At 49.5% G+C, this 27,013-nt stretch overlaps 1 protein-coding gene across 2 annotated transcripts in view; it reads right to left on the bottom strand.

Moving 5' to 3' along the window:
• Positions 1-18,383: 18,383 nt before the first annotated feature.
• Positions 18,384-27,013, bottom strand: part of PHF2 (PHD finger protein 2) — a 105,695-nt gene continuing 97,065 nt past the window's right edge. For both annotated transcript variants that reach the window (XM_024252632.3, XM_024252631.3), the window contains exons 18-22: positions 24,106-24,383; positions 22,954-23,049; positions 22,188-22,297; positions 20,998-21,382; positions 18,384-20,371 (exon numbers count right to left, since the gene is read on the bottom strand). In XM_024252632.3, coding sequence (XP_024108400.3) covers positions 20,283-20,371; positions 20,998-21,382; positions 22,188-22,297; positions 22,954-23,049; positions 24,106-24,383 — 958 coding nt within the window. In that variant the 3' untranslated portion in view covers positions 18,384-20,282. The remainder of the gene's footprint in view (positions 20,372-20,997; positions 21,383-22,187; positions 22,298-22,953; positions 23,050-24,105; positions 24,384-27,013) is intronic.

Raw genomic sequence — 27,013 nt, 5'->3', positions numbered from 1 at the left:
AGAGGCTCCCTAAGCGAGACAGTGTTCTGTTGCAATTACCCGTAAGCCTGGTGTTTACACGGCAGCGAAGGCGTATCAAGTGAGTGTTCAAGAGGGCGGAGCCACGTTTGCAAAAATAAAAACCAAATGGCTGGGTAATTTCCACCAGAGAAGAACTCACTCTCACAATTGCACGGTCTATTTAGCGCGCTTTTATAAAACCTTTTAACCAATCAGCTCTGAACCCCTGAGAGCAAGGCCCACCCCACCTGTCAGGCTTGGATTTCCAAACACAGGTAGGGCCGTCCGCTCCGAGACTGGATGCGGGTTTCCTTCCCCAAATGCAGCAGAAGCCCTGGCAGTTTTAGGACAGGCGCTGAGCAGGGGGCCCTGAGGGCTGGGAGTCAGGGGCTCTGTGCCAGCCCTGTGGATGGAGGTCCCTGACCCGGAGGGATTCCTAGGGGAGAAGGGAGCCAGGGTTTCTGGAAGGACAAAACAGCAGGTCGGGACTGTGGCACCACAGGGACTCGAAGGACCTACAAAGGCCCGACTAAGCCTGGGGACCCTGGAAATCTTCCTGCAGAAGGAAATGCCTGAAACAGACTGAAAGGGAAAAGTAGGATTCAACAGACCAAGAGCAAAGGGAAAGGCCTTCTGGATGGACAACAGGCCCAGGCAAAGAGGGGCACAGGTCAGCCTCAGCAGGGTTATGTTTGTTTATTCCCTTCGCCCCCACCCACCCTAGACGGATTTTTGCCCTTGTCACCCAGGCTGGAGAACAATGGTGTGATCTCAGCTCACTGCAACCTCTGCCTCCCGGGTTCAGGTGATTCTTCTGCCTCAGCCTCCTGAGTAGCTGGTACTACAGGCATGAGCCACCATGCCCAGCTAATTTTTGCATTTTTAATAGAGACGGGGTTTCATGGGGTTTCACCATGTTGGTCAGGCTGGTCTCGAACTCCTAACCTCAGGTGATCCACCCACCCCGGCCTCCCAAAGTGCTGGGATTACAGGTGTGAGCCGCCGCGCCTGGCCGGGATTATGTTTATTGCCTGAAGGAGGCAAAGTAGAGGAAGAGTGCTTTCCCATGTAAGTCTCTGTCCGGGAAGAGAAAGGCATGGGCCATGCCAAGCTCCCAAGCTGGGATGTTGGGGGTGATTAACCAGACTGAACTTTAGCCTTAGAAAAGGGCATTTTAAAAACAACTTTATTGAAGTATGATTTAAATACCATGGAATCCACCCATATCCAGTGTTCAGTTCAATGTGTTTTGATTCCCACCACAGTGAAGCTATAGTGCACACCCACCCCCGGAAGAGCTCCTTCATGTCCCTCGGTACTTAATCCCCATCCCATCCCCTGCCGTGGCCGCAGGCAGCCAGTAATTGCCTTTGTTACTATTAGGCAAACTTCACTTGTTGGAGAGTTTTATATAAATGGAATCATACCACAGGTACTATTTTAGGTTGGGCTTCTTTGGTTCAGCATAATGATTTTGAAATTTATCCCTGTGGCTGTGCATATCAGCAGTTCATTCCTTTTCGTTGCTGAGTAGTATTCCATTGTATGAATGTATCTGAGTTTGTTTATCCATTTACCTGTTGCTAGATTTTCGGGCTGTTTCCAGTTAAAGGAACATAAAGCTGCTATGGCCAGGTCCTATGTGGCCATAACCTTGGATGGTGCTTATGGTAAGTACATGTTTAACTTGATAAGCATCTACCAAAATGTCTCACCCAGTGGGGAGCATTTTATACTGCTACCTGCCGTGTGAGAGTTCCAGTGGCTGCACATTTTCTTTAACACATGGTCAATCACTTTAATTTTAGTCATTCTAGTGGAAATGTAGTGAGTGGCACCTCATTACAGTTTTAATTTGCATTTCCACGGTACATAATGCCAAGCATCTTATCATGTGATTATTGGCCATTTGAATATCCTCATTTTGAAGGGTCTTTCAAACATTTTTCCCCATTTTTATTGTGGTTTTTTTTTTTGTCTTCTGTTGAGTTTTAAGAGTTCTTTATGTATTTCTGACAATATATTCCATTTAGATTTTTTCCTCCAAAGTGTGGCGCCTTTTTTAACTTTTTATTTTGAAATAATTGTAGACTCAAAACAATTTGCAAAAAATAAAATGTATGGGGAGGTCCTATACACCCTTCACCCAACCTTGCCCAATGAAAACGTATTGTATAACAGGAGTATGATATCAAAATCAGGAAACTGACATTGGTAGAATCCGTGGAACCTATTCAGATTTCTCCCGTTATGCATGCACTAATTTGTGTATGTATGTGTGTGTCAGTATAGTTCTGTGCAGTTTTATCATGTGTAGCTTTATGTAACCATCATCAGAATCAGGATCCTTAACTACACCATCTCCAAAGACTCCCTCATCCCAGTTCTATTATCCACAGCCCTAACCCTGGGCAACCTCTCATTTGTTCTCCATCACTATAATTGTTATTTAATGAATATTATATGAAAGGAATCACGCAGTCTGTGTGCTTTTAAAACTAGCTTTTTTGTTGCTCAGCATAGTTCCCTGGATTAATTCACATTTCTGGTGCATCAATACTCATTCCTTTGTATCACCAAGTTGCACCCATGGTGTGGACATACCTCACTGCATTTCGACATTCACTTGTTGAAGGTCAGCTGGGCCTTTTCAAGATTTTGGCTATTACAATGAAAGCTGATATGAAGGTAACTGTTCATTTCTCTGGGATTAATGCCTAAGGATTTATCTCTGGGATACATTTCTTCTCAGATAAATGCAATTTCTGGGTCCTCTAGTAAATCCATTTATAGGCTTAAAAGGAACTGCCAAAGTACTTTCCAGAATCGCTGCACCAGGAATGAATGAGTGATCCGCTTTATCTGCATCCTCACGGCATTTGGTGTGGTCACTATTTTCTATTTTAGCTGTTCTGATAGGTGTGTAATAATATCCCATTGTGGGTCTAATGTGCATTTTCCAAATGGCTAGTGATGAGCATTTTTTCGCTTGCTCATTTGCCATCTGCATATCACCTTCAGAAAAAGTCTGTTCAAGCATTTTGCCAATTTTCTGATGAGATTGTTTCCACTGTTAGGTTTTGAGGGGTTTTCGATCCTAGTCCTTTGTCAGATATGTGGCTTGCAGACATTTTCTCATGGGCTGTAGCTTCTTTTTATCCTCTTAATGGGTCTTTCACAGAGGAGCAAATGTATTTATTTTTTATTAATTTTTCTTTTTTGGATTGTTATTTTGGTATCAGGTCTAAGAACCTTTTTATTAGTCTAATCCTAAAGATTTTATTCTATATTTTCATCTAAAAGTCATTTAGTTTTACATTTTACACTTAAAACTATGAGCCATTTTGAGTAAATATTTTTGTAAGGTGTGAGGCTTCGGTCAAGGCTCATTGTTTTGTCTGTGAATGTGTAATTGCTCCAACACCATTTATTGGAAAAGCTGTTCTTTCTCCACCATATTGCTCTTGCACCATTGTCAAAAACCAGTTGGCTGTACTTGTGTGGGTCTTTCTGGGATCTCTGTTGTGTTCCATTGATCTGTGTGCCCATCCCTCCAACAGCACCATGCTGTCTGCATCACTGTATCTGTGGAGTAAACCTTCATATTAAGTACAGTGATTCCTGTCACTTTATTCCTCTTCGACCAAACTGCTTTAGCTAATTATATTATGGATAGTTGGCTAGGACTGCCATAACAAAGTACCACAAACTCAGTGGCTTAAACAACAGAAAGGTACTGTCTCATATTTCTAGAGGATGAATGTCTGAGATCAGGGTGGCGGCAAGGTTGGTTCCTTCAAAGGGCTGAGGGAGAATCTTTTCCAGGCCTCTCCCTTTGGCTTATAGATGGTGGTCTTCATCTTTCCTTGGTGTTCTTCCTGTGTGTGTGTCTGTCTCCAAGTTTCCCCTTGTTATAAGGACACCAGACACGTTAAATTAGGGCCCACCCTAATAACCTTAATTTAATTTGATTACCTCTGTAAAGACCCTGTCTCCAAATAAGGTCATGTTCTGAGGTACTGGGGGTTAAGATGTCAACATATGAATTTGAGAGAACACAAACATTACTTTTAAGTCTTGTGCTTTTCCATATACTTTTTGCAATAAGTTTCTCTATGTCTACCAAACGCCTTCTTGGGATTTTGATATGAATTGCATTAAACCTATAGATTAGTTTGGAAAGAACTGACTTCTTTACCATGTTGAGTATCTCAATTCATGAACATGGTATGACTCTCCATTTATTTAGGTCTTCTTTGATTTATTTTATCAACATTTTGTAATTGTCAGTGCTTCAGACCCTGTACATGCTTTGTTATGCTTATACCTAAGTATTTAATTTTCTTTGGAGTGAGTAAAAAATGGCATTGTAGTTTTAAGTTTCAGTTTCCAGATGTTCATTGTTAGTATATAGAAACACAATCGACTTTTGTATAGTGATCTTTTATCCTTCAACCTTGCTGAACTCACTATTTCTAAGAGTTTTTGTTTTGTTTTGTTTTATAGATTCCTCTGGATTTTCTACATAAACAATCATGTCATCTGCAATGGGAACAGTTTCATTTCTTCCTGTACAATCTATCTGCTTTTTTTCCTCCTTGCCTCATCACAGTAGCTAGAACATCCAGTACTGTGTGAAATAACAGTGGTGATGCAAACATCTTTTCCTTGTTCCCAAACTCAGAAGGAAAACATTCAGTCTTTCACCATTAAGTATGGTATTAGCTATAGGGTTTTTGTAGATTTTTTTTAGCAAATTGAGGGAGTTCCTCTCTGCTCCTAGTTTACTTAGGTTTTGCTTCTCATGAATTGTTACTGGATTTTGTCAAAAGCTTTTTCTGCATCAATTGATATAATTATATTTTTCTTCTTTAACCTGTTGATATGGTAGATTGTATTGATTTATTTTTAAATATTGGACCAGCCTTATATACCTGGAATAAATCCTACTTGATCATAGTGTAATTTGTTTTATACTGCTGGATTTTATTTCCTTGTATTTTGTTGAGGACGTTTTAAATCTAAGTTCATGAGAAGTATTGGTCTGTCATTTTCTTTTCTTGTAATGTCTCTGTCTGGTTTTGGTATCAGGATAATGGTGTCCTCATAGAATGAGTTAGGAAGTATTTCTTCCTCTTTCATTTTCTGAAATAAATTATGTAGAAATGGTGCTAATCATTTATTAAGTGTTTGCTAGAATTTTCCAGTGAACCATCTTGGCCTGAAGATTTCTTTTTTTAGAGCTTTAAAATGATCGATTCAATTTATTTAATGGCAATAAGACTATTCAGTTTGCCTTATTCATCTGATTGAATTTTGGTTACTTGTGATATTTGAGAAATTGGTCCATTTCTTCTAAGTTATCAGATTTATGAGCATGGAGTTGTTTACAGTATTCCCTTATCACGTGTTAAATGGTTGCAGAGTCTCTTAGGATATTCCCTCTTGGTATTGGTGATTTGTGTCTTCCTGGTGTTGGTGATTTGGATTTTCTGTTTATCTTAGGTTTTTTTAAGAAGATTATCAACTTTAATAATTTTTTAAAATTAATTTTATATATTGTTTTTCTGTTTCCAGTTGCACCAATTTATGCTCTTGTCTATATTATCTCCTTTCTTCAGATTTCTTTGGAGATATTTTGCTATTCTTTTTCTGATTTCTGGAGGTATGAATGTCGTCTTAGTCTGTTCAGGCTTCTATAACAAAAATACCATAGACAGAGTAGCTGAAACAAGAAACATTTATTTCTCACAGCTCTGGAGGCTGGGAAGCCTAAGATCAATTTGCTGGCAGATTCAGTGTCTGGTGAGGTCCCACTTCCTGATTCACAGACTGCCAGTTACTCATTGTATCCTCACACGATGGAAAGCGGCAAAAGAACTCTCTGTTTCCTTTTATAAGGGCACTAGTCACATTCACAAGAGTCCTACACTCCTGAACTAATCACCTCACAATGATTACACCTCTTAATATCATCACATTGAGAGTTAGGAGTTCAACATACGAATTTTGAAGAGACACAAGCATTTAGTCCATTACAAATGCAGATTATGGTTTTGAGAACTTTCCCTATTTTAATATAAGCATTTAATGCTATAAATTTCCCTCTCAGCATGGCTTTTGCTGCATACCACAAATTTTGATATGCATTTCTTTTTTTTTTTTTTGAGACGGAGTCTCACCCTGTGGCCCAAGCTGGAATGCTGTGGTGCGATCTCTGCTCATTGCAACCTCCACCTCCCGGGTTCAAGCAATTCTGTTGCCCCAGCCTCCCAAGTAGCTGGGATTACAGGCGCGCGCCACTACACCCAGCTAATTTTTGTAGAGATGGGGTTTCACTATGTTGGTCAGGATGGTCTCAAACTCTTGACCTTGTGATCCACCCGCCTCAGCCTCCCAAAATGCTGGGATTACAGGCGTGAGCCACCGAACCCAGCTGATATGCATTTTAATTTTTACTCAGTTCTATTTATTATTGATTTTTCTTTGAGACCTCCTTTTTGCCCCCATGGATTATTTAGAAATGTGTTGTTTACTTTCCAAGTGTTTGGAGATGTTCCTTTTGTGTTTACCCTATTGATTTCTAAGTGATCATTGATTAAATCACTGACTATTGATTAAATCGAAATTGTCAGAGAACATTCCTTGTATGATTTCAACTTTTTTAAATTTGTTAAAGTTTGTTTTATGGCCCAAGTCTATCTTGGTAAATGTCATGGCTATTTGAAAATAATGTGCATTCTTCTGTTGTTCAGTGGATTGTTCTCTCAGTTGCTAAGAGTTGAGTATTTAAGTCTTAACCATAATTGTGGATTTCTCTCTTTCTCCTTTCAGCTTTATCAGTTTTTGCTTCATGTACTTTGAAGCTCTGTTGTTTAGTGCATAAACATTAGGATTGCTCTATCTTCTGGATCAAATGATGCTTCTATCATTACGTCCCTCTTTGTTCCCAGATATTATCTTTTTTCTAAATTCTACTTTATGTGATATAATTGTAGCCACTTATTCTTTTCTCTTAAATTAATGTTTGCAATGCATACCTCTCTTTCCATTCTTTTACTTTCACTTAGCTATATAATTATGTCTGCAGTGAGTCTTTTGATGACAGCCTATAGTTGAAGCATGTTTTATTCACACTGCCAGTCTCTACCTTTTAATTGATGTATTTAGACCATTTACATTTATAGCAATTATTGACATGTTAGGGCTTAAGTCTGTTACTTTATTATTATTTTCTATTTGTTCCTTTTGGCTTTTTATTCCTCTATTCTTTTCTTTTTTTTTTTTTTTGCCTTTCTTTGTGTTATGTGAACATTTTTGAGAGTTCCACTCTGATTTATTTTTGATGATTTTTAATAATATAGCTCTGTATAGTGTACTTAGTGATTGTTCTAGATATTACCATGTACATACATTATTTATTTGCAATCTAGTGGTGCAGATGTTTTACCAATCTGAGTAATTTCTAGAAATCTTACTTCCACTTAGACTTCATTTATAGTCTCAACTTTCAAAATATAATGTTCCTAATTATTTCATCTACATATATTGAACACCATATCTGAGGGTACTATTACTTTTGTTTCAACCACAAAATATGATTAAAGAAACTCTTTTGAAGAATTTACTTCTATTTTTAACTGTTTCATTTACTTCTATTTTTGTCTTTTTAATTTTTATCTATTCTGTTGTTGTTCTTTCCTTTCTAAAGGTCCCAGTATTCTTGTTATTATTTTCTTCTTTGCTATTTTTTTAAGAGTGGATGTATTAGTAAAAAGTTATCTTAGTGTTTGATCATCTGAGAGTGTCTTTATTTCCTCTTCATTCATGAAAGATAGTTTCACTAAATATAGGATTTGGGGTTGACAGCTCTTTTTTTTTCACTTGAAAACTGTTGCACCACTTCCTTCTGAACTCCATGGTTTCAGATGAAGAATCTGCTGTTATTTGAATTGGTGCTCCTTTGTAGGTGATGTGCCATTTCTCAGACTTTTTTCAAAAAGACATTGTCTTTGTAATTTTCATAAGTTTAAATGTAATGTGTCTTGGTTGGTGTGGATTTCTTTAGGTTTATCCTATTTGAAATTCATTTAGCTTCTTCTGTCTGTGGGTTTATAGCTTTCCCGTGGCTTACCTTTTAATTTTTTTATTAGAAACTTACAAACAAATGTATTTTGAAGTCCAACTTGTCAATTTTTTTATTTTATGTTTTGTTCTTTTTGTGTTCAGTCTAAGCCTTTGCCTATATAAGTTTATTAAGATTTCTCCTATATTTTCTTCTAGAAAATGTATTGCTTTAACATTCAAGTTTAGGCCTTGAATCCCTTTGGCCTTAATTTTTGTGTATGGTATGAGTTAAGAGTAAAGGTTCACTTTTTTGCCCCTAGGCAGATGTCTAGTTTTCCAGCACCATTTGTTGAACAGACATTCCTCTTCCATATTGAGATGCCCTCATACCTTTGTTAAAACTCAATTAACCATATGCATGTGAATTAATTTCTGAATATTCCATTCATTTGCATTTTTCTTTATCTACTACACTGTTTTATTTACCCAGCTAATAAGAAGTCTTTATAACTTTATATTGACTCTTGACATCAACCAGTGTAGTCCTCCAAGTTTGTTCTTTTGGAAAATTATTTGTTTTGGATGTTCTAGGTCCTTTGTATTTCTATGTCAATTTCTTTCAATTTCTATCAAAAACATTGCCAAGTTTGAAATTGCAATAAATGAATAGATTGGTTTGGGGGAAATAAAATCTTAAAAATAGTGACTCTTCCAATTCGTAAACACACTGTGTCTCTCCATTTAAAGCCTTCTTCAGTTTCTCTCAACAGTTTTGGTAGTTTTTAGGGTATAGGCTTTGCAAATATTTCTGTTAAATTCATCCCAAAATATTTCATCTTTATTATGCTATTGTGAAAAGTATTGCTTTATAATTCCATTTTCCATTTGTTCATTGCTAGCCTATAGAAATACAATTGACTTTTTAGTATTGAACTTGTATTCTGTAACCTTGATAAACTGGCTTTTGCCAGTCTTTCCAGTCTTATTACTTTTTCTCTTTGCCTCCTCCTTTGGCCATTACACACAAAACTGATTCATGCTCCAGGTCTTTGCTCAAAACAGTTTCAGTACTCTTTACTAGATTCCTGAGGAATTTCTACAAATATAATAATGCCATCTTTGAGTGCCATCTAAAATGTATTTTATAATTTATTTTTCTTGCCTTATTACATTGGCCAAGTACAAAGCTGAATAGAAGTGCTAAGAGTGGATATTCTTACTTCAATTCTGTTCTTGGGGGAAAGTGTTCAGTCTCCTTACCATAAAGTATGCATCGATGCCCTTTATCAGGCTGAGGACATTCCCTTCTAGTTCCACATTTCTGGAAACTTTTGTCTTGAATGGGTATTCAGTTTTATTGAGTGATTTTTAGTCATATGGTTTCCTTCTTTATTCTCTTAGTGTGGTTACACTGATTGATTTCAGATAAACATCACTTCAACATGATGTATTATCCTTTGTATATATTGTTGGATTTAGTTTTCTAGTATTTTGTGGAGAATCTGTGACTGCGTACATAAGAAATATAAGTGTAAAGTTTTCTTTGTAATTTATTTTTTATGTCTATAATTTTGATACCAGGGTAATTCTGGCCTTGTAAAATGAGAGGTTTTGCCTCATCCTCTATTTTCTGAAAGAGTTTATATACCATATCTTCATAAAATGTTGGAAGACATTTAATTATGAATTCAATTTTAATATGCAGACAGCTAATCAGATTTTCTATTTATTTTTGCATCAGTTTTGGTCACTTGTGCTTTTCAAGGAATTTTTCCATCTAATTCATCAAACTTATTTGTATAAGTTTGATCCTAATACTCACTTGTTATTCTTTTAATGCCTGCAGGATCTGTAGTAATGGCCACTCTTCTGTTTGTGATAATAGTAATTTGTGCCTTCTACATTTTTTTCTTAATCTTTCTAGCTAGAGGTTTATCAATGTTATGGATCTTTTCAAGGAACCCATTTTTTTGTTTCATTGATTTTCTCTTTTGCTTTTCTATTTTCTGTTTCTTTGATTTTTCACGATTAATTTAAAATTTTATTCCACAGATCCACTCAATTTTGAAAAGAGAGAAAAAAATTAAATTTATAACTCAGTCACACTAGTCACATTTCAAGAGCTTGATGGCACGATATGAACATTTCTGTCACTGCAGAGTGCTCTACTGGATGGTACTGCTCTGGGGAATGGGAGGTCTGTTCCTCAGTAGGTTTCATTCTCTTAGCTAGGCATTTTCTCCAAGCTTCCCAGGATTTATAGGAGGACAGGTGGCTCTCAAATCTATGCTGTCCTCTTCATGACTCTGGCCTTGGCCCCAGCTCAAGACTTGTTAACCACCTCCCTTCTTCTTGGTCCCTCAACCCTTACCATCTGTTCCCACTTCTGCTTCTCGAAGGAGCTTCTAACTCAGTAATCTACCCTGAAGCATCTTGCTCAAATCTCAATGCTCTCATTACCTGGACTTCCTCAGCGCTTCCTAGTGGGGGAGGATCTGTCTCTCCCACAAGGCTGAAGTATGATTGCTTTTGGATGGGCCATGAGAACACCCATGTCACTCGGTGTCACTTGGCCTCAGTTGCCTACTGTACTGCCAGGGGATGGGGGCCATAGACAATAGCTGACAGCCCCAGAGCTGTGTTCCTACTTCTCTTTGGTTTGGTCTATGGCCTCGGACCCAGAGCTAAGACTGAGACCAGAGGGGAAATCTTTTCTCCAGGCCCCACTCCTAAGGCTGGCCCAGGAAGGCAGCTTCCAATTCGCAGAGTCTAGCCAAGTTTGGGCTGAGAACCCAGGAAGACATGGGCACCCTCAGAGGAGTATGGGATGGAGGGCCAGAGGCCACTTGTCTGGCACGGGCTATGGTTGGGCAATCCCAAGCCTTGCCCTCTGCCATCTAGACTTCCAGGAGCCCCTGGCCTGCCTGGTTAGGGCAGCCAAGCCCACTGTGGTAGAGGTGGCCAGACCCACCCCCCTGCTACCTGACCATGCCCCTGACTGCCTGCCTGCCTTTGCACCCTCAGGCCATGAATCAACGGGGTCTCGGAGAAGGAAACAGCGATAACCGCAGACCCCAGAAGGGCCACTCGGATACATTGCGTGTCCTAATCCACATCTGCAGGGCCAAGCTCAATGCAGCTCCTTCCTCCACCCCCACCTGCCCCAGGATCCTGTGCAGCCTGGGGCCCAGCCCCTGCCCCCTACACGTCGTACTTCTCCAGCAGCCTGGCCAGTCTCCAGACCTGCCCCCTGTCCTTCCCTGCTCTCACTCTGGACCCTACTGTGCACTCATGGGTACCTCTGCCTGGAGCCCCTTCGTCTGACACTCTCTTTCCCCACCTGGAATCACAGTCTCTTCTTGTCAGACTCCATTCTGGCACTTCCTCTTCTAAAATTCCTTGTATGCCCCTCCTTACCTTTGTCTCCAGTCCTTTTCTCCTCCAGAGTCCCTGGCCATTCTGTTCACCTTGCTACCCACTGACCACTGAGGCCCTTACCTGCCCAGGAGCTGGGGCTCCCCAAGGGGAAGACCACAGCTGGCCCATCACTGTGGCCCCAGTGCCAGCTAACATGAGGTCAAATGGAGACCATCCTCAGGGGTGAAATGGGCCTAGGGAGGCCTGATGACTGCCCAAAGGATGCCCTGCTGGGGCTGTGAGAGTTGTAGTACAAAAGAATGGAGGACACAGAGTGTCAAGATCCTGTAACAGTGAAGAGCTACAGATGATGGTTGAGCTGGAAAGTGACCAGAGGAAATGCTGTTTCAAAGCTGAATTTGGGGCAATAAAGAAGGGAATCAGGAGACCTAGACAGGGTGGGGCTGGTGTAGGGGGTCCTGGGAGATTGCATGCCCCCCCACCCCATGCCCCTCCCCAGAGTGAAGTGGAGAGCTAAGCCCAGAGAGTGTCTGCATTGAGCTGGGGGAAGAGGGAGGATTTGACCAGGAGATCGCACCCCCTCCTCCCTGAACAGGGAGAGTGGATGCAGCCTGAGGTCATCAACAGCCTTCAGGTTTGCTTCATGGGTTTGCAGCTCATCAATCCAAGGAGGACAATAAGGATCTGGTAGATTGGGAACATATTCCAGCATTTCACCCGGAAACCCTGGACGAGCAGAGTCCAGACATTGATTAAACTTTTACACTGGGAAAAACCCATCCACAGGGAAAGTAATTTCTGTGTGTTTATGTGCCACAAATACCTGGATACCAACGGGGAATATTTCAGGGCGATCCCAGCGCTCTGCAGCAAATTACAATACATCCCAGTGGAGCAGAGCTGTGTGGTTTAAAAAGTAAATAATAAGGAAAAAGGACTGTCTTTTTCCCCAGGTTTAAATGTGAAATAAATGGCTTTTTTGAGCAATGATAATAATCCCACTAAACATCTGACACTGAGCTAAGGTGGCTTACCTCTGTAATCCTGATGGCACTGGAAGGTAAGATGATTGTCCCCACTGGGGGCCCTGCCAGCCCAGGGAGCAGAGCAGAGATGCCAATGGCCCCCTGGAGGCACAGACATGTAGTTTTCCTAAACTCTAACAGAAAGGAGCCCAAGACGGAAGGAAGGAAATACAAATGTACTCCTGGGCATGTCGCAGACCAAAGCTTCCTCTACCAAATATGTGGGTCACTGCACATTTATGTAAGATTTCCTTTTGACAAGCGGACAAAACCTCATATTGGTGTACACACATGGTACTCCTGATTCTAGACAACACATGGACAAAATCCTTCCTCTTCTGGGTAAAAAGACATAGGTAACAACATGGAGGTGGCCTCACACACTTATTAAATCAGCCACAGTGAGCAGAAATCACCCAGCACCTCAGTGGGCTGCTCCCAGCCAGGGTGTGCTGACAAGAGGGCTCTGTGGAGCTGCCGGCCCCTTTGGCAGCCCACCCTTCCCGACCAGGCAGCCTGAGAGAATTGTCCCCAAGAGCACACCAGGCAGGTGGAATCGTGGCACACCAGGCCCTCGATTCTCATTCTCACAAGACCCTCAGGAAACCAGGGGTATTGCTGTATTTTACAGGCAGGAAGTCAAGGCCCCAGGTCACACAGTGGGCGAAGGCAGCACCAGGACCTCCACCACCCACATCAGCACCAGAAGTGGGGTGCACGCTCTCCTTCTGCTCCTGCCTGCAAAGCCGGCGCATCCATTGTTTGGTAAATGCAGTTTGCAGGGGACAAGGAGGATTCCGATTTTGGAATAGCACTGGCTGGACAGTGGGGCCCAGGGCCCGGCCGGGCCGGCGGGAGGACGATTAATAACAAGGATCCTACTTGGAGGCCGGGCAAGGGCCCAGCCAGCACCGGGTGTTTACAGCTCGCTCGTCTGTTTGGGGCCTGCAAATCCGTGTCAGATGTTAATGGAACAGCATCATTTTTCTAATGAGGTGGCATCGCTGGGGTTGTTTGGATGAGGCAGCGGTGGGACTCGGCCTGGAAGAGGCTTCAAGGGCAATGGGTGGCTCTTTGGGGCAGCTGGGGCTTGCCAGGGGGCATCCATCAGGCATCCACAGCCCAGCTGGGCCCCAGAGGGCACCCCACCTTGCACCCCAGTCACCACAGCCAGTCCCTCTGGCCACAGGGCTCTGCAGACAAAAACTTTAAGTTGTAGCCAAAAAAAACCCAATTTACTCCAAAATATGAGAAAGAACCGAAAACTGGAAATCAGTAAGTGTTTAAGCATCGGTACAGGCCTGAGGTCCAGGACATGGTTTCCCCTGCACCTTCTACTGTGCTTCAGTACCAGGTCCACCCACGGAAGCTCTCGGGCCAGGCCTGGTCGCCCAAGGCAGCGCTGCAGGCCATCACCACTCTCAATAAGGCCTAGAGGGCAGAAGTCAAAGCCTGGGTGGGGACACCTCTCCCCTGCCTCAGCTCCAATGAGAACCTCCCCTGCCCCTCCGGGTGGAGGCAGCCTTGCCGTCAGCAAGGCAGAGGAAAAAATAGGCCCAGAGAAGGAAAGCGACCTGCCCAGGGTCACACAGTGAGCAAGATCCTCTGAGCAGGGCTTGCAGAAGGGTGGAAGAGTGCTCCACAAGGGGCTGTTGGGAAGTGGGGGACACAGGGAGGCGTGGGCCCTGGAGCAACTCTATGTGGGGTCAGCGCCGTCACCCCCACTCTGGAGATGAGGAGGCTGAGGCTGTCCTCCAAGGCCACACAGCCAGGCTGGGCAAGGACCTGCCAAGGGCTTGAGGGGATGAAGCCTCCCTCTAATCCTGGCCCTGCTGGCTCTCAGCACCCTCTCCTCACCTAACTGCCTCCTGGCTCTTCCTCAGCAAGCTGGCTCTGGCCCGAGGGCCTTGGCACAGGCTGTCCCCTCTGCTCACACTCTTCTCTCAGGCTTTCAAGGCTCTGCTCAAAAGCTTCCCCCAGGCCAGACTGTCTAAGCCTGCCAAGCCCGTGACCCAGCCCTGTTCCCTCCACGGGCCGGGGCTTAGAGAGCGTGCTAAGTGGTCAGCCAGCCAGGGGAAAGCTTGTAGTGCCCTGCATAGCACACAGTAGGTGCTCAGGAACTGTGACCACACTGGCCACAGAGTCACTGGACAAGACCAGCCGTATTGGACCCGGATGTCTGAGACCTTACATCTGAGTACTTCTGTCACCGTCACCACTGGGAATTATTATTAAGGAGACTGTTTTCATGAAGACTGAAACACAGCTTGGATTTTAAAATCAGCAACATCTCTCTCTCTTTTTTTAACCCTGTACCGTAAGCCCTCTCAACTCTCCCTTCCACACCACCCTCCAGCCTCTTGATACTGCGAACAAGGAGGGCAGAGACCCTTGGCAGCCATATGTCCTCGACAAGACCTGCCTCAGTGTCACCATCCACAAATCAGGCTCCTTGCCCAGGGCTGTGCAAAGTCTGGGATGGGCACAGAGCTCAGGCTAGGCTGGGGCAGGCAGGGGAAAGAGACCTGCCTATCTAGGGGAAAGGGGTGGGCCTCTTTGCAGCTTTGCAGCCCGTAAAGAGAGAGCTGCCGTGGAGACAGCGCTTGTGCCCCTTAGATGAGCTCCGAGCTACGCCCTGCCCTTCCACTGGCTCAGGCCCTCACTGCAGCCATCCACCTGAGGGCCTTTGCTCCTGCACCGCCCCTTGCCCCACACCCACAGCCCTCCTTCCGCAGGCCTTGCAAGCTGCCTCCTGGCTGCTGGCTGCAGAACATCTCTCTTCAGGTCTCACTTATAAGCCCAAAGGCCCTGGAGCTGACCTGCTTGGACATAAATTCCTGCTCTAGCAGCTGAGAGACTCTGTGCCTCAGTTTCTTCATCAGTAAAATAGAGACGCTCAAGAGATCTCCCTCGGGGGGCGACTGTGAAGCATGAACAAGGTAACACAGCACATGTGTATCAACGACTAAGCTGAGCTGATTTTTACTGTCGCCTTCCTTTCCAGCACTCACAGCATGCTTGTATTTTTTTTTTTTTTTTTTGGCCCATAGTTACCATCGCGCCTGCCATTAGCCCTTAAGTCCCAGCACCCGCCCCAGCCCCAGGCACTAAATAACCTCACACAATTGTCCTCCTTGTTCCCGGCCCTGCCCTGCCTCCCGGTGGTTATTCTGGGTATGGCCCCAAAAGTTCGCAAATTGAACCCTGTTTTGTCAACTGCAGGTTCAGGGACCGGCTCTGGGTCCAGCCAGGGCCAAAGGATCTGGGCACATACATAGGCAGGGCCCTGCAGAATAGACTGACCTGGCCGAGTTTCTGAGCTCCCCACCAGGCATGGAGATGATGGGCATGTGGCAGGGGCAGGGGACGAGTCCCTTGCCTCTGGCCCACCAGCAGCAGGCTGTAGTCCTGGAGAGCTCACTCCACCTGCTCCCGAACTGTGGGGCCCCCCAAGGGCCTGACACAACCCTCCACTGTGAGGGTGGCCCCAGGGCCCTGCTCTGAGCCGCTGCAGACTCTCCTTTCTGTTCAGCCCACAGGGCCCATGTCTGACAACCCCAGGGTCTGGTTGCCTGCCTCCACCTCTGCTCATGTTGCTAGAAACATCACTTTCTATGATCAGCTCCAGGGGCCCCTGCAGACCTGCCCTTCCCACCTGGAGGCATGTCTCCCGCACACGCTGTCCTGTGGTCCTGTGGTCCTGTGGTCCAGGTGGCAGGTGTGGGTCCCGCTCCATTGTGAGCAGCGGGTGCCTCTTCCGAGCCTCGGTGGACTCCTGGGCAGAACTGGCTGATGACAACACCTGCCCCAGGTTGTCAGTCATGGTGAATTCTGGGGCAGGTTCTCCACACAGTCTCGGGACACACAGTAGCCACTCAGTAAACAACTGTGGAATCCAGCGAGCTTTGGAGGGCGGGACCGGGGGCAGTTGGCTTGTGTGTGTTTACTGCACTGCGCACTGACCTTGCTCAGGCCAAGCTGGGCAGGCTGCAGGGACAGACAGGCCCAAATCTCAGAGGCATGACCCACAAGGTCCGCTGCTGGTCAGCAGCTCCCTCCCAGACCTCACCCTCCCAACTTCACTGTCATAGGGCAGTCAGCACCGACACCAAGGTTAGGGGAAGAGCCACAGCTAGGGGCATGCTTGGGGCCACATGGGCCCCTGGCCTCCCGACTGCAGGCGCACACCCAGAGATGCATGTCCAGGTCTGTGTGCCGCACACCTGGGCAGGATCCTTGCATGACACCTGGCTCACAGGCTACCTGGCACTCAGTGGGGGCTGGGCTCGAGACACCGGGCCGGCCCCAGTGCAGCACAGGGCGGAGCCTGGGCTCCAGGAGATGCTGGGCAGCCGCAGAAGCCCCTTCCAGGGCCCAGAGTGCTCAGCTCCCCTGAGTCCTAACAGCAGTGCTTGGTGGGGGTGGACCCAACTAGCACCCAGACAGCTCCACCAAGATCCAGATGCTGGGCCCAGGGGGCTGGCCAGCCTGAGGGTGGTTGGAGCTCCAGAGCCTGGGCCTGAAGGGCGCTGCACACTTTATCCCAGTGGCTGTGGGGCTGAAGGTGCGGGGACTCCTGGGGGAACCACAGGACAGTCTCTAGCTGGACCTGGCAAGGACAGGCCAGCTTCCCAGGCAGCCTGGGGGTGTGCAGAGGATACCCAGCTCTTGTGGGGTCCAGCGGAGTGGCTCAGGCTGTGGGAGTGCCCACAGCCTGGGGCATCCAAAATGCCTGGCAGCCTGGGCAGCCCCAGCATGGGTCCCAGGCATCACCTGGGGGCAGCACTGGGACCCCGCCCTATCCTGGGGAGCCCCCAGGTCCTGGAGGGGTTCCTCCTGGGGGCTCGACCATCATGCGTGGTGGGAGCATCCCCCGGAGCACCCAGCAGGGACTGGAGGAAACAAAGCTCAGAGCGAGAAAGGACTTGCCCAAGGGCAGCCTTGGGTTAGTTTCCTGTGCCACATGACAAACTGCATGGAGTGAATGACCCATAGGCCTGCGGGTTGACAAAACCCCCAGAATCTTGCAGTGGTGGGTCAGACACCCAGCACGGCAGAGCCCTCTGCTCAGGGTCTACTGGGGAACCTGCTTCCCGCTTCCTCAGGGTGTTGGCAGCCAGGGCCAACCCTGCTCAGCTACCTGCAAGCTGAGCTACCTTGGGTGACCCAGGCCAAACTCGTCTCCAGCTTCTTATCCCACTCCCAGCTCCCATCCCAGGGCAAGACCCCATGTGTGGGGGCTTGGGCCAGTCCAGCCGTCATCACACCCCTTGATTCTCAGCATCTGCACTGCCCAAATGGCCCAAAGTTATTCGTGTTTCTTCAATAAACGCCAAATGGCCTGTTTATCCGTGGTCCTCAACATTGTCACCAGCGCCCCCACGCATGCACCTCCACCAACAGACTGACCCGGGCCTCACCTGTGTCCCAGCAGCCCTGCCTGCCACACACCACGAGCAGCGACCCCACCCCTGCGCTTGGCACCCTCCCTGGGCTTGCATCATTTGAGTGCCTCTGTCAGGCAAGGGCTGTTCCTGGTAGTTAGCTGTAATCACATCAGACTTAGGCTAGAACCGTGCAAGGGACTGAATGCTTCTGGGTGTGCATCCGTGCTGGGGTGCACATGTGTGTGCCTACTGGACTCAGCCAAACCCCATACCCCTGAGTCCAAAAGAAGGTTCTAGAGGCTTCCCGAGGACATCCTCAGGGCTGGGACTGGCAAAGGCTGCTGCCACCCCTGCAGCCCTCGAGGGTCTCTTCTGTCCACTCTTGCCACCCAGCTTGGGGTGCTGTGTGTGATTTGGCTGAGCAACCCAAAGCTTTCCATGAGGAACGCAGGTGGCTGGAGCCTCCCCACCACCCTCGCTGCCAGGATGAACAACTACAGTCGAGGCAGAAATGACACAGACATGGTTCTGTACAAAACCTGAAATATTTTTACTTTTTTAAAACTTTGATCTAAGTTGCCTTAGACCTCATGGACTCGATACAAGAGTAATATGAATTGGGAAATAAAACACTTTAATAGCCACGATAAACTTTGTTAGAAATGTACATGTTGCCAAAATAATAATAATAAAATTAAAAAAAAAGAGAGAGAGAGAGAACAGCTTGATGTCCAGGTTAGATTATATAAATGTTCAACAAGGGCAGGGTAAAGGAAACTTTAAAAACACCGGTTCTGAATAAGCCTGGGGCCCCGCGAGACTCCCCTTCTCCCAGCCTCGGGCCCTAGGGACTGTGTCCCTCCGAACAGGACAAGTGGGAGTGGATAAGGCCTCCACCAAGCTGCCTCTCCCCGTGGACAAAACATCCAGGTAATGGGTATATAAACAAAGCTCATAAGAAATGTACAAATATAAAAAGCTACAAACATTAATAAATTACAGCATCACAAAACACGGAAACACTTCACAAGGTGCTAGTAAAATAACTGTATCCCCCAATCCCCTCATCATACAAGAAGGAAAACAAAGAGCTGGTATTAAAGTTGAAGATTCATCTTCAAAATGTGTCTGAAATAGATCTTTTGTGTACTATTTGCTTCTGTAAAGACAGAGTGTAAGGCTGCACAGACATCACTTGTTTTTCAGGCAATACCTTAGTTCTTAAAAGAAAAAAATAATAAAAGGAAAGGAGAAGGAAAAAGCATCAGAACACAACTGTCCATCTGACTCAGCAAAAAACTCGTATAAATGTTAATGAAGAACTCTATAGAAAGAAATTCCTAAAGATACTTTTACTCTTATAAAAAAGAAGTTATTTAAAAAGCTATTTACACGCTACATTCTATGAAAAATATGCTTCAGGAAATACATCTAAAATTAAAATACAGGATTGCCTGAGAAACAAATCCAGCCCCTCCGTGTCAGTGGTGGACACACCATCCAGGTACGACCCATGCAGGTGACACCACACGCTGACACGGGAGAACAGAGAAGTGCCGACCGTAAGTCCTCGGGCCGCCTGGCCGCTGTCCCTGCCCCTGCCCTGCCAGTCCCAGGGCAGGGGTGCCTTGGCTGAGAAGTGCTTCTCCAGAGTGTGGGCAGCAGGGCAAGACGGTCCCTGCCACATGGCTTAGCCTGGGCCTCCCAGACCCCAAGATGTGGCTGAGCCCTTGCCCTTTCCTGGGGACCCCAGAATGGCTCCCCTGCCCGCTAACACACCAACCCAGCTGCCAGTCTTAGCTGCCCCCGAGAAATACTCCTGGGCATTCAGGCTGAACACCCACCATCCTGCTGCCACCTGCCAACCAGAAAGCTCGGGGCAGACCCTTCCTCGCCCGCCGAGCACTGTCTGGACTTGGCTGAGAATCACTCAGGAAGAGAAGGGGGGACATAAACATCCCACTTGCTCCTCCTCTTTCTGTGTTCTCTGCCTTTTTTTTAAGCCCCTGGAGGCTGCCAGCCTGTGGCCAGCTCTGACTCTGGGGCTGGTGAGCATTGGCTCACTCCGCCTTCCTTGAAGGACTCATGCTCTCAGCAGAGCTGCAGAGGCCCTGCAATCACACCCACGCTCAGGGGGCCTGGAGGCTGTCCTTAAAGTGGAATGAGCGGTCCTCAAACTTGCAGGGCCGCTTTTCTGGGACAGGTCACTCTTAGCAACTTGAGAAAAGACGTCCATTTTCAAATCGAGGGGCCACGCTGGGCTCGCTTTGCCAGATGAAGGGACAGACGCTTGTTGGGGAGACGGCAGCCAGGAAGAGGCAAGGCCCTCCCTGGTGAGGCAGCTCGGCACCCTCCTGGGAGGCAGATGTTTTCGCGGGGCTCCGGGGGTCCTGAGCGGAGCAGAAGGATCCTGGCTTTCCAAACCTTAAAGGAGTAGTTTCCCGTTCCGATGAATTTTCAAAATTTTCCCAAGCCTCTGCTTGGCGGTCGCCATGCCCTTTTTCGTACGTTTTCCTAGGGGAGTCGGGGAGGGGACACAAAAAGGGAAGGTGAGCTAGATGGCAAGGGGCGTGGCATGCCGGTGGAGGGGAGGGTCCCACTGACACTAAGGGGCAGCCTGCAGTCCCCCATCTGTAAAATGGGCCTATGAAGCCCCAGCTCCGAGCTCAGCACCCCTCAGGAGTCCAGGATCACTGGCAAAGCCTCCGCCTCAGAGGCCGTGTCCTCAAGGGGCCCTGGCAGGTAGGATGGACATGGGCTTGGGGATGGCATTACGAGGAGGACGTGAGGATGCCTGAGCGCCACCCCCAGTAACAAGGCCAGGAGCCACTGCCAGCACCCCATACTGCATCACTCAGTCTCCACTGCTGGCCGGCCCCACGGCTGGGGTGCAGGGGTGCAGGCAGATCAGGGGCTGAGCACGCCCACTGAGCAGAAGGATGAAAGCACACATGTCCTGTACTGTGGGATACGCTCACACAAAGATGCAACCAACTTGGACCGCAGCACCCTGCCACCCAAGGCCCAGGAGCCCTCCCGACGTGCTGCCCTCTACCACGGGCCGAGTCTGCATATCTGGGGCTGCCCAGGAGGGCAGGCAGAGGAGGGGGGCTGCAGGCTACCTCCAGCAGGCACGGTACCTTTGGCAGCGGTGTTGTTGTTTGGAGACGATGCGGAGGGCCGCCTCTGTGTGAGAAAGACCCCGGGGGCCATGGGCTGGGAGGCACGGCCAGCCTGGGCCCCGGTGAAGGTGCCAGCGGCTGTGTACTCATGGTCGGCCAGGCTGCTGCTATGCGACTCAGGCGGGGGCTCTGGCGAGCTGCCCTCCTGCGAGGCCTGGCTGCTGGCCGTGCTGGTGGAGGCCGGGGTGGTAGAGGCTGGTGTGGTGGAGGCAGGGGTGGTAGAGGCTGGCGTGGTGGAGGTGGAGGTGGTGCCGGCAGAGATGGAGGTGGAGGTGGAAGGGGAGGTGGTGTTAGGAGTCAGCTTCCTCTTGGCACTCTTTTTTTTCTTGCTTTTCTGCTCCTCCTTTGAACAAAACATGCAGGGCAGCCTCAGACGCACAGCCCACTTGGGCCAACAGAGCAGGGAGCTCCCGGCATGGCCTTGCCAGGGGGCCCTTGAGCACAGCAGGGCTGGGCAGCAGGGGCCTGAGGCCTGACTCTGGGCCGCAGAGGGCACAGGATGCACAGGGACAGGGCGCCAGCACCCACAGCAGCTGCCTGGCCTCCCCGTCAGTGTGAGTTAACCTAGCAGTTGAGCCTGTAGGATGGCAATCCTACCCCATCACCCCACTCAGCAGCCATATACATCTCCCAGTTCTGGAAGAATATTCACTTTGATCCTAATAACTTCCTTGTGCGCCCAGATGAGGTCGGGCCTGGTTGGGAGGGTATGTGAGGCTCTAGGACCCTCCATTTCTGAGCTGGGAGGAGCTAAAGGTGGGAGATGAGATTTTTAGGAGCATGTAGAGACAGAACACCTCATTTCCCAACTGAGGACAACTCAAAAACACCTGCGTAATGTGGGGAGGGGAAGGGGAGCTCCCTCCAAGCTGCTGTTGTACCAGAGAGTAGCCCAGCCTTGGCACGAATAGGGCTGTCCAGTGTCAGGGCCCCAGTCGTCAATTCCTAGCTCCCCCAGACCCCACACGGGGAATTTAGGGCCTGGAGGAATAGGGCACTCTCTAATCAAATGTTCCCAAGCCTGTGACCACCCCTGGCTCAGCGGGTCTGTGCGTGGGGTGGAGAAACAGGTGCCTTGGGGAACCTGAGCCCACCAGGTGGGGGTAGCAGGGACCTGGCTGCCGTGTGTCCTTCTCGCCTCTCCTCACCTGCTGGGACAGCTTAGCTGCAGCAGCCGCCAACCCGGTCTCGATGGAAGCCACCCGTGTACCCTCACGCACAGGCCTGTCCTGTCTTGGCACCGATGGGCCGACCCTTGCTGTGGAAAACAAGGACCAGCCCCCTCAAGCTGTAGGCCATGGCCTGTCCACCCCTCCTGGTTTGGGGCTACCCTGCCCCCACCCCAGCCTGTCCCCCTGGCCAGGCAGGCCTGAGCACAGGGCTTCCTGGCTGTGAAGCCGCCTCACAATAAGGCACAGTCAGCTGCCCCACCCAAGGGGGAAGATGCCACAGTGGGGTCTGCATGGGGCAGAACCCAGGAGGCCCAGCAACATCAGAGAGGCTGGGCAGGCGGGTGACGGTAATGTGGAAGGTGAACAAGGCCTCACCCCACTGGCTGCCCCAGCAGGTGTCCCTCAGCCACCATCAAGTGGGTGCCTCCGGTACAAAGGTGACCCTCACAGAGCTGCCCATTGAGGAAGAAACCAGAGAGGAGCCGGCCAGAGGAGTGAGGGCTTTTGAGTTGGGGCTGTGTAGAAGCACATCTGGGTTCCCAGGCCCCAGAAGCAAAGCAGAAGTGAAGCACGGCACTCCTGCAAGCGGCTGACCATCCCCAGTGGGACGGGCTGCCCAGCCCTCAGGATAGGACAGGTGCAGAGCTGAGCCCACATTCTCAGGGGCTGGAGGGACCACAGACAAAGTCACAGCTTCCACACTGGGTGTCGGGTGGACCCCCTACCCCTGTCCCAGCACTACCTGTTGGGCTGTAGGGAGCGTCGTCTGAGCCTTTCCTTTTCTTCGACCGGGACTTGAAGATGGGGTTGTCTTCGTCTGACTCCAGTGAGGGGTAAACTAGAGGGAGGCAGAGGGAAGGCGGGGCCCGCTAAGTGCAGGGCAGGTCCACGGAGGAGGGCAGGGGAGTACAGGTGGCCGCAGATCTTCCTCATCAGCAACCCTAGGGCCTACGCTAAGGCCTGCCACGCTGTGTCACTGTCAGCTGTGATGGAAGCTGCCCATGGTGAGGACACCCCAGGCATGGGCACAGATGCCCCAGAGATTATCCAGAGGGGCAGGGACTCTCCAGACAAGAAGGTGCCTGCATCTACCTGCCCAGCCTCATCTGTGCAGCCTAGCCCCGGTGCCTGCAAGCCCCTGGCCTCTAAGGGCTGCCCTCCGTACATCTGTTCACGGAGCTTGAGATCCCCAGAGGCCCCACCTGGAGGAAGCTACAGCAGAGAGTGGGGGACCAGGGAAGGATGGGACCCCACAATCAAACTAAGCCATCTTAGCTCCTGCAAGAGAAACACTTTGAGGCTCCCGGAAAGGTTCTGTTTGGTGAAAAGTCTCTGTTGCTATGAAAAGGGAAAACGTCTAACGTCCATGGAGGGTGGGCTCTGACAGCCCCCGCCCTGCCTGGCAGGTCTTGGTGGAGGGGACACTGTAGGGCACAACCTGTGGCTGGTGGGGAGCTGCCCCAACACAGTGAGGCAGTGACCCTGTGACCCTCAAAATCCAAGTGCCACTCTGCACTCACTGCAGGTTGTGGTCCTTCAACCTCCGAGGCCTGTCGAGGAATGCCCAGGACCCAAGGTTCAAGAGGAAGCAAGATGGCGCCCGGTGCCACACACCTCCACAGAGCCCAGAAAACAGGAGTTCACTTTGCTGTCATTCTGTTTGTCAAACTAGAGTAGGCCCCACTACGAAGCCCAAGCCTGTCCACCAGATGTGGGCCCCGGCCAGTCTCGCTCACAGGAGGGTCTCCCGGGACAGCAGTCAGAGTCCGAGGGTTTTGCTGAGCTGAGGCCTGCTGTAACTTGGAGAGCCGCATGTTTATGCTACTGTCTCCATTCTCAGCCAGGCCTTCTAGGGCTGAGCATGGGCCCTGCCCCACGCAGGAGTGACACTCACCGTAGTCTGAGTCCTTGAAGCAGGCATCCAGGTGGTCCTGCTCTTCCTCGTAGTCATCCAGGTCGACACTGTTCTTGGCAGCCCTCTTCAGCAGTCGTTTGCCTGCACTCTTGCCACTGCCACCCCCATTCTTCCGGGCACCATGGGCAGCCAGCGAGCTCCCCTTGGCCTGGCCAGCACCCCACGTGGTCTGCAGGCAGGAGTCGGAGGCCTGCAGGTTGGCCATGGACAGCATTCCCTGAATGGCTTCCTGTGTGCTGGGGGAGGCCGGAGGCTGGCTAGGGGCACAGAGAGACAGGCACTCAGCCCAGTGCTTTTGGCCTGCAGCCCAGACACTTAGACAACAGCCTGTGGCCTGCACGAACTCCTGCACAAACTCCTGGCCCAGGTGGCAGGCAGAGGGCGTGGAGCAGAGAGGGTGGCAGTGAGCTGATGACTTCTTCCTTGGAAGAGGCCAGCCACTCCCCTCATCCAGCTCTGCTCATCCACCCATACGCCACAGGGAGGGCTGGAGGCCTGGAGACAGAGATGGGCATGGAGAGGAGACGGAAGACAGCAGATGGGAAGGAGGGTCCAGACCCTCATATGGTCATGCACTGGTCTCTCACACCTTAAAGCCAGCAAGCCGACTCAGTGACCTCCCTCCTGCACCCCAGCCACTCTGTGTACCTCCTCGGTCCACTCTGTGCCTCTCTCCCAACTACAGAACTAGCCCTGGGCATTCCTTATCCCACTTTGTAGGGAAACTTCCCACGTGTCACCCTGAGATGGGGCAGCGCAGCCCACTCCCTCCCATGGCACACGCTTTCCCCAGTGACCTGCAACTTCTCTCCATACCCACACCTGTACCCGCACCTGCATCTACACCTGTACCTACCCTCACACCTGCACCTGCATCTACACCTGTGCCTACACCTACACCCATACATGCAACTACACCTGTACCTACTCCTATACCCATACCTGCATCTATACCTGTACCTCCAACCACACCTGCATCTACACCTGTACCTACCTCCACCCCTGCACCTGCATCTACACCTGTGCCTACCTCCACCCCCGCAATTGTATCTACACCTGTACCTACCCCCACCCCCGCACCTGCATCTACACCTGTATCTACCCCCACCCCTGCACCTGCATCTACACCTGTGCCTACCTCCACCCCCGCAATTGTATCTACACCTGTATCTACCCCCACCCCCGCAACTGTATCTACACCTGTATCTACCCCCACCCCTGCACCTGCATCTACACCTGTGCCTACACCCATACCCACACCTCCATCTACACTGGTGCCTACACCTACACCCGTACCTGCATCTACACCTATACCTACCCCCACACCTGCACCCACACTTGCATCTGCACCTGTACCTACACCCATACCTGTACGTACACCTGTGCCTACTCCCACACTCACACCTGCATCTGCACCTGTGCCTACTCCCACACCCACACCTGCATCTACACCTGTGCCTACTCCCACACCCACACCTGCATCTACACCTGTGCCTACCCCCACACCCACACCTGCATCTACACCTGTGCCTACTCCCACACACCTGCATCTACACCTGTGCCTACTCCCACACCCACACCTGCATCTGCACCTGTGCCTACTCCCACACCCACATCTGCATCTACACCTGTGCCTACTCCCACACCCACACCTGCATCTACACCTGTGCCTACTCCCACACCCACACCTGCATCTACACCTGTGCCTACCCCCACACACCTGTATCTGCACCTGTGCCTACCCCCACACACCTGTATCTACACCTGTACCTACTCCCACACACCTGCATCTGCACCTGTGCCTACCCCCACACACCTGCATCTACACCTGTGCCTACCCCCACACACCTGTATCTGCACCTGTGCCTACTCCCACACACCTGTATCTACACCTGTACCTACTCCCACACACCTGCATCTGCACCTGTGCCTACTCCCACACACCTGCATCTACACCTGTGCCTACTCCCACACCCACACCTGCATCTGCACCTGTGCCTACTCCCACACCCACACCTGCATCTACACCTGTGCCTACTCCCACACCCACACCTGCATCTACACCTGTGCCTACTCCCACACCCACACCTGCATCTACACCTGTGCCTACTCCCACACCCACACCTGCATCTACACCTGTGCCTACTCCCACACCCACACCTGCATCTACACCTGTGCCTACTCCCACACCCACACCTGCATCTGCACCTGCACCTACCCCCACACCTGCATCCACCTGAACATAGACCTGCAACTGCATCTGCACCTGAACAGGCACAGCTGCACCTCAGCTCAGCCCAAGTTCACCCGCTTCTGGCAGGCTCCACACAGACTCCCAGGCTTTCTCTTTGCCCTGTCCCCACCCCCGCTGCCCTCAGCTTCAGGTGGCCCCTCCCATAGCACCCAGCCTGTCTCTCATCCGCATCCTCCTCCTCTGCCCCATGCCTATGCACACACCTCCTCCTGTCTACACTGGCTCCCCTCCTTCCAGAAGAAGCTTCTGAGACACCCAGTGTGTGATCAGCCTGTCTAGGCTCATAGACTGGTGAGATGGGGTGACCACTGTCATCCCACAGAACCAGGGGCTTGGTGCTGCTGGACAGCAAGGACCCCCAAAGCCAAGTCCTGGGCTCCTTGGGGACCTCCCTGCCAGGCCCTCCCATGGGATCCAGCCCTGGCCTCTTCATAGGGCCCTGCCCCACCACCCACAACCCCCTGCAGCCAGGACCCTCACCTGTCTGTGCACCAGAACTACCTGGGAAGCTTTATAAATGTCAAGGCCCAGGCCCCACCCGGAAACTCTGAGTCAGGGGCCTGCCCTGGGCTCCAGATGCTGTATGTAGCTAGGATGCTACATACATACTGTATCTACATGTATCTAGATGCT

The sequence above is a fragment of the Pongo abelii genome, chromosome 13 (genome assembly GCF_028885655.2).
Source record: "Pongo abelii isolate AG06213 chromosome 13, NHGRI_mPonAbe1-v2.0_pri, whole genome shotgun sequence".
Classification (NCBI taxonomy): Eukaryota; Metazoa; Chordata; class Mammalia; order Primates; family Hominidae; genus Pongo; species Pongo abelii.
This window is presented reverse-complemented; position numbering and strand designations above follow the sequence as displayed.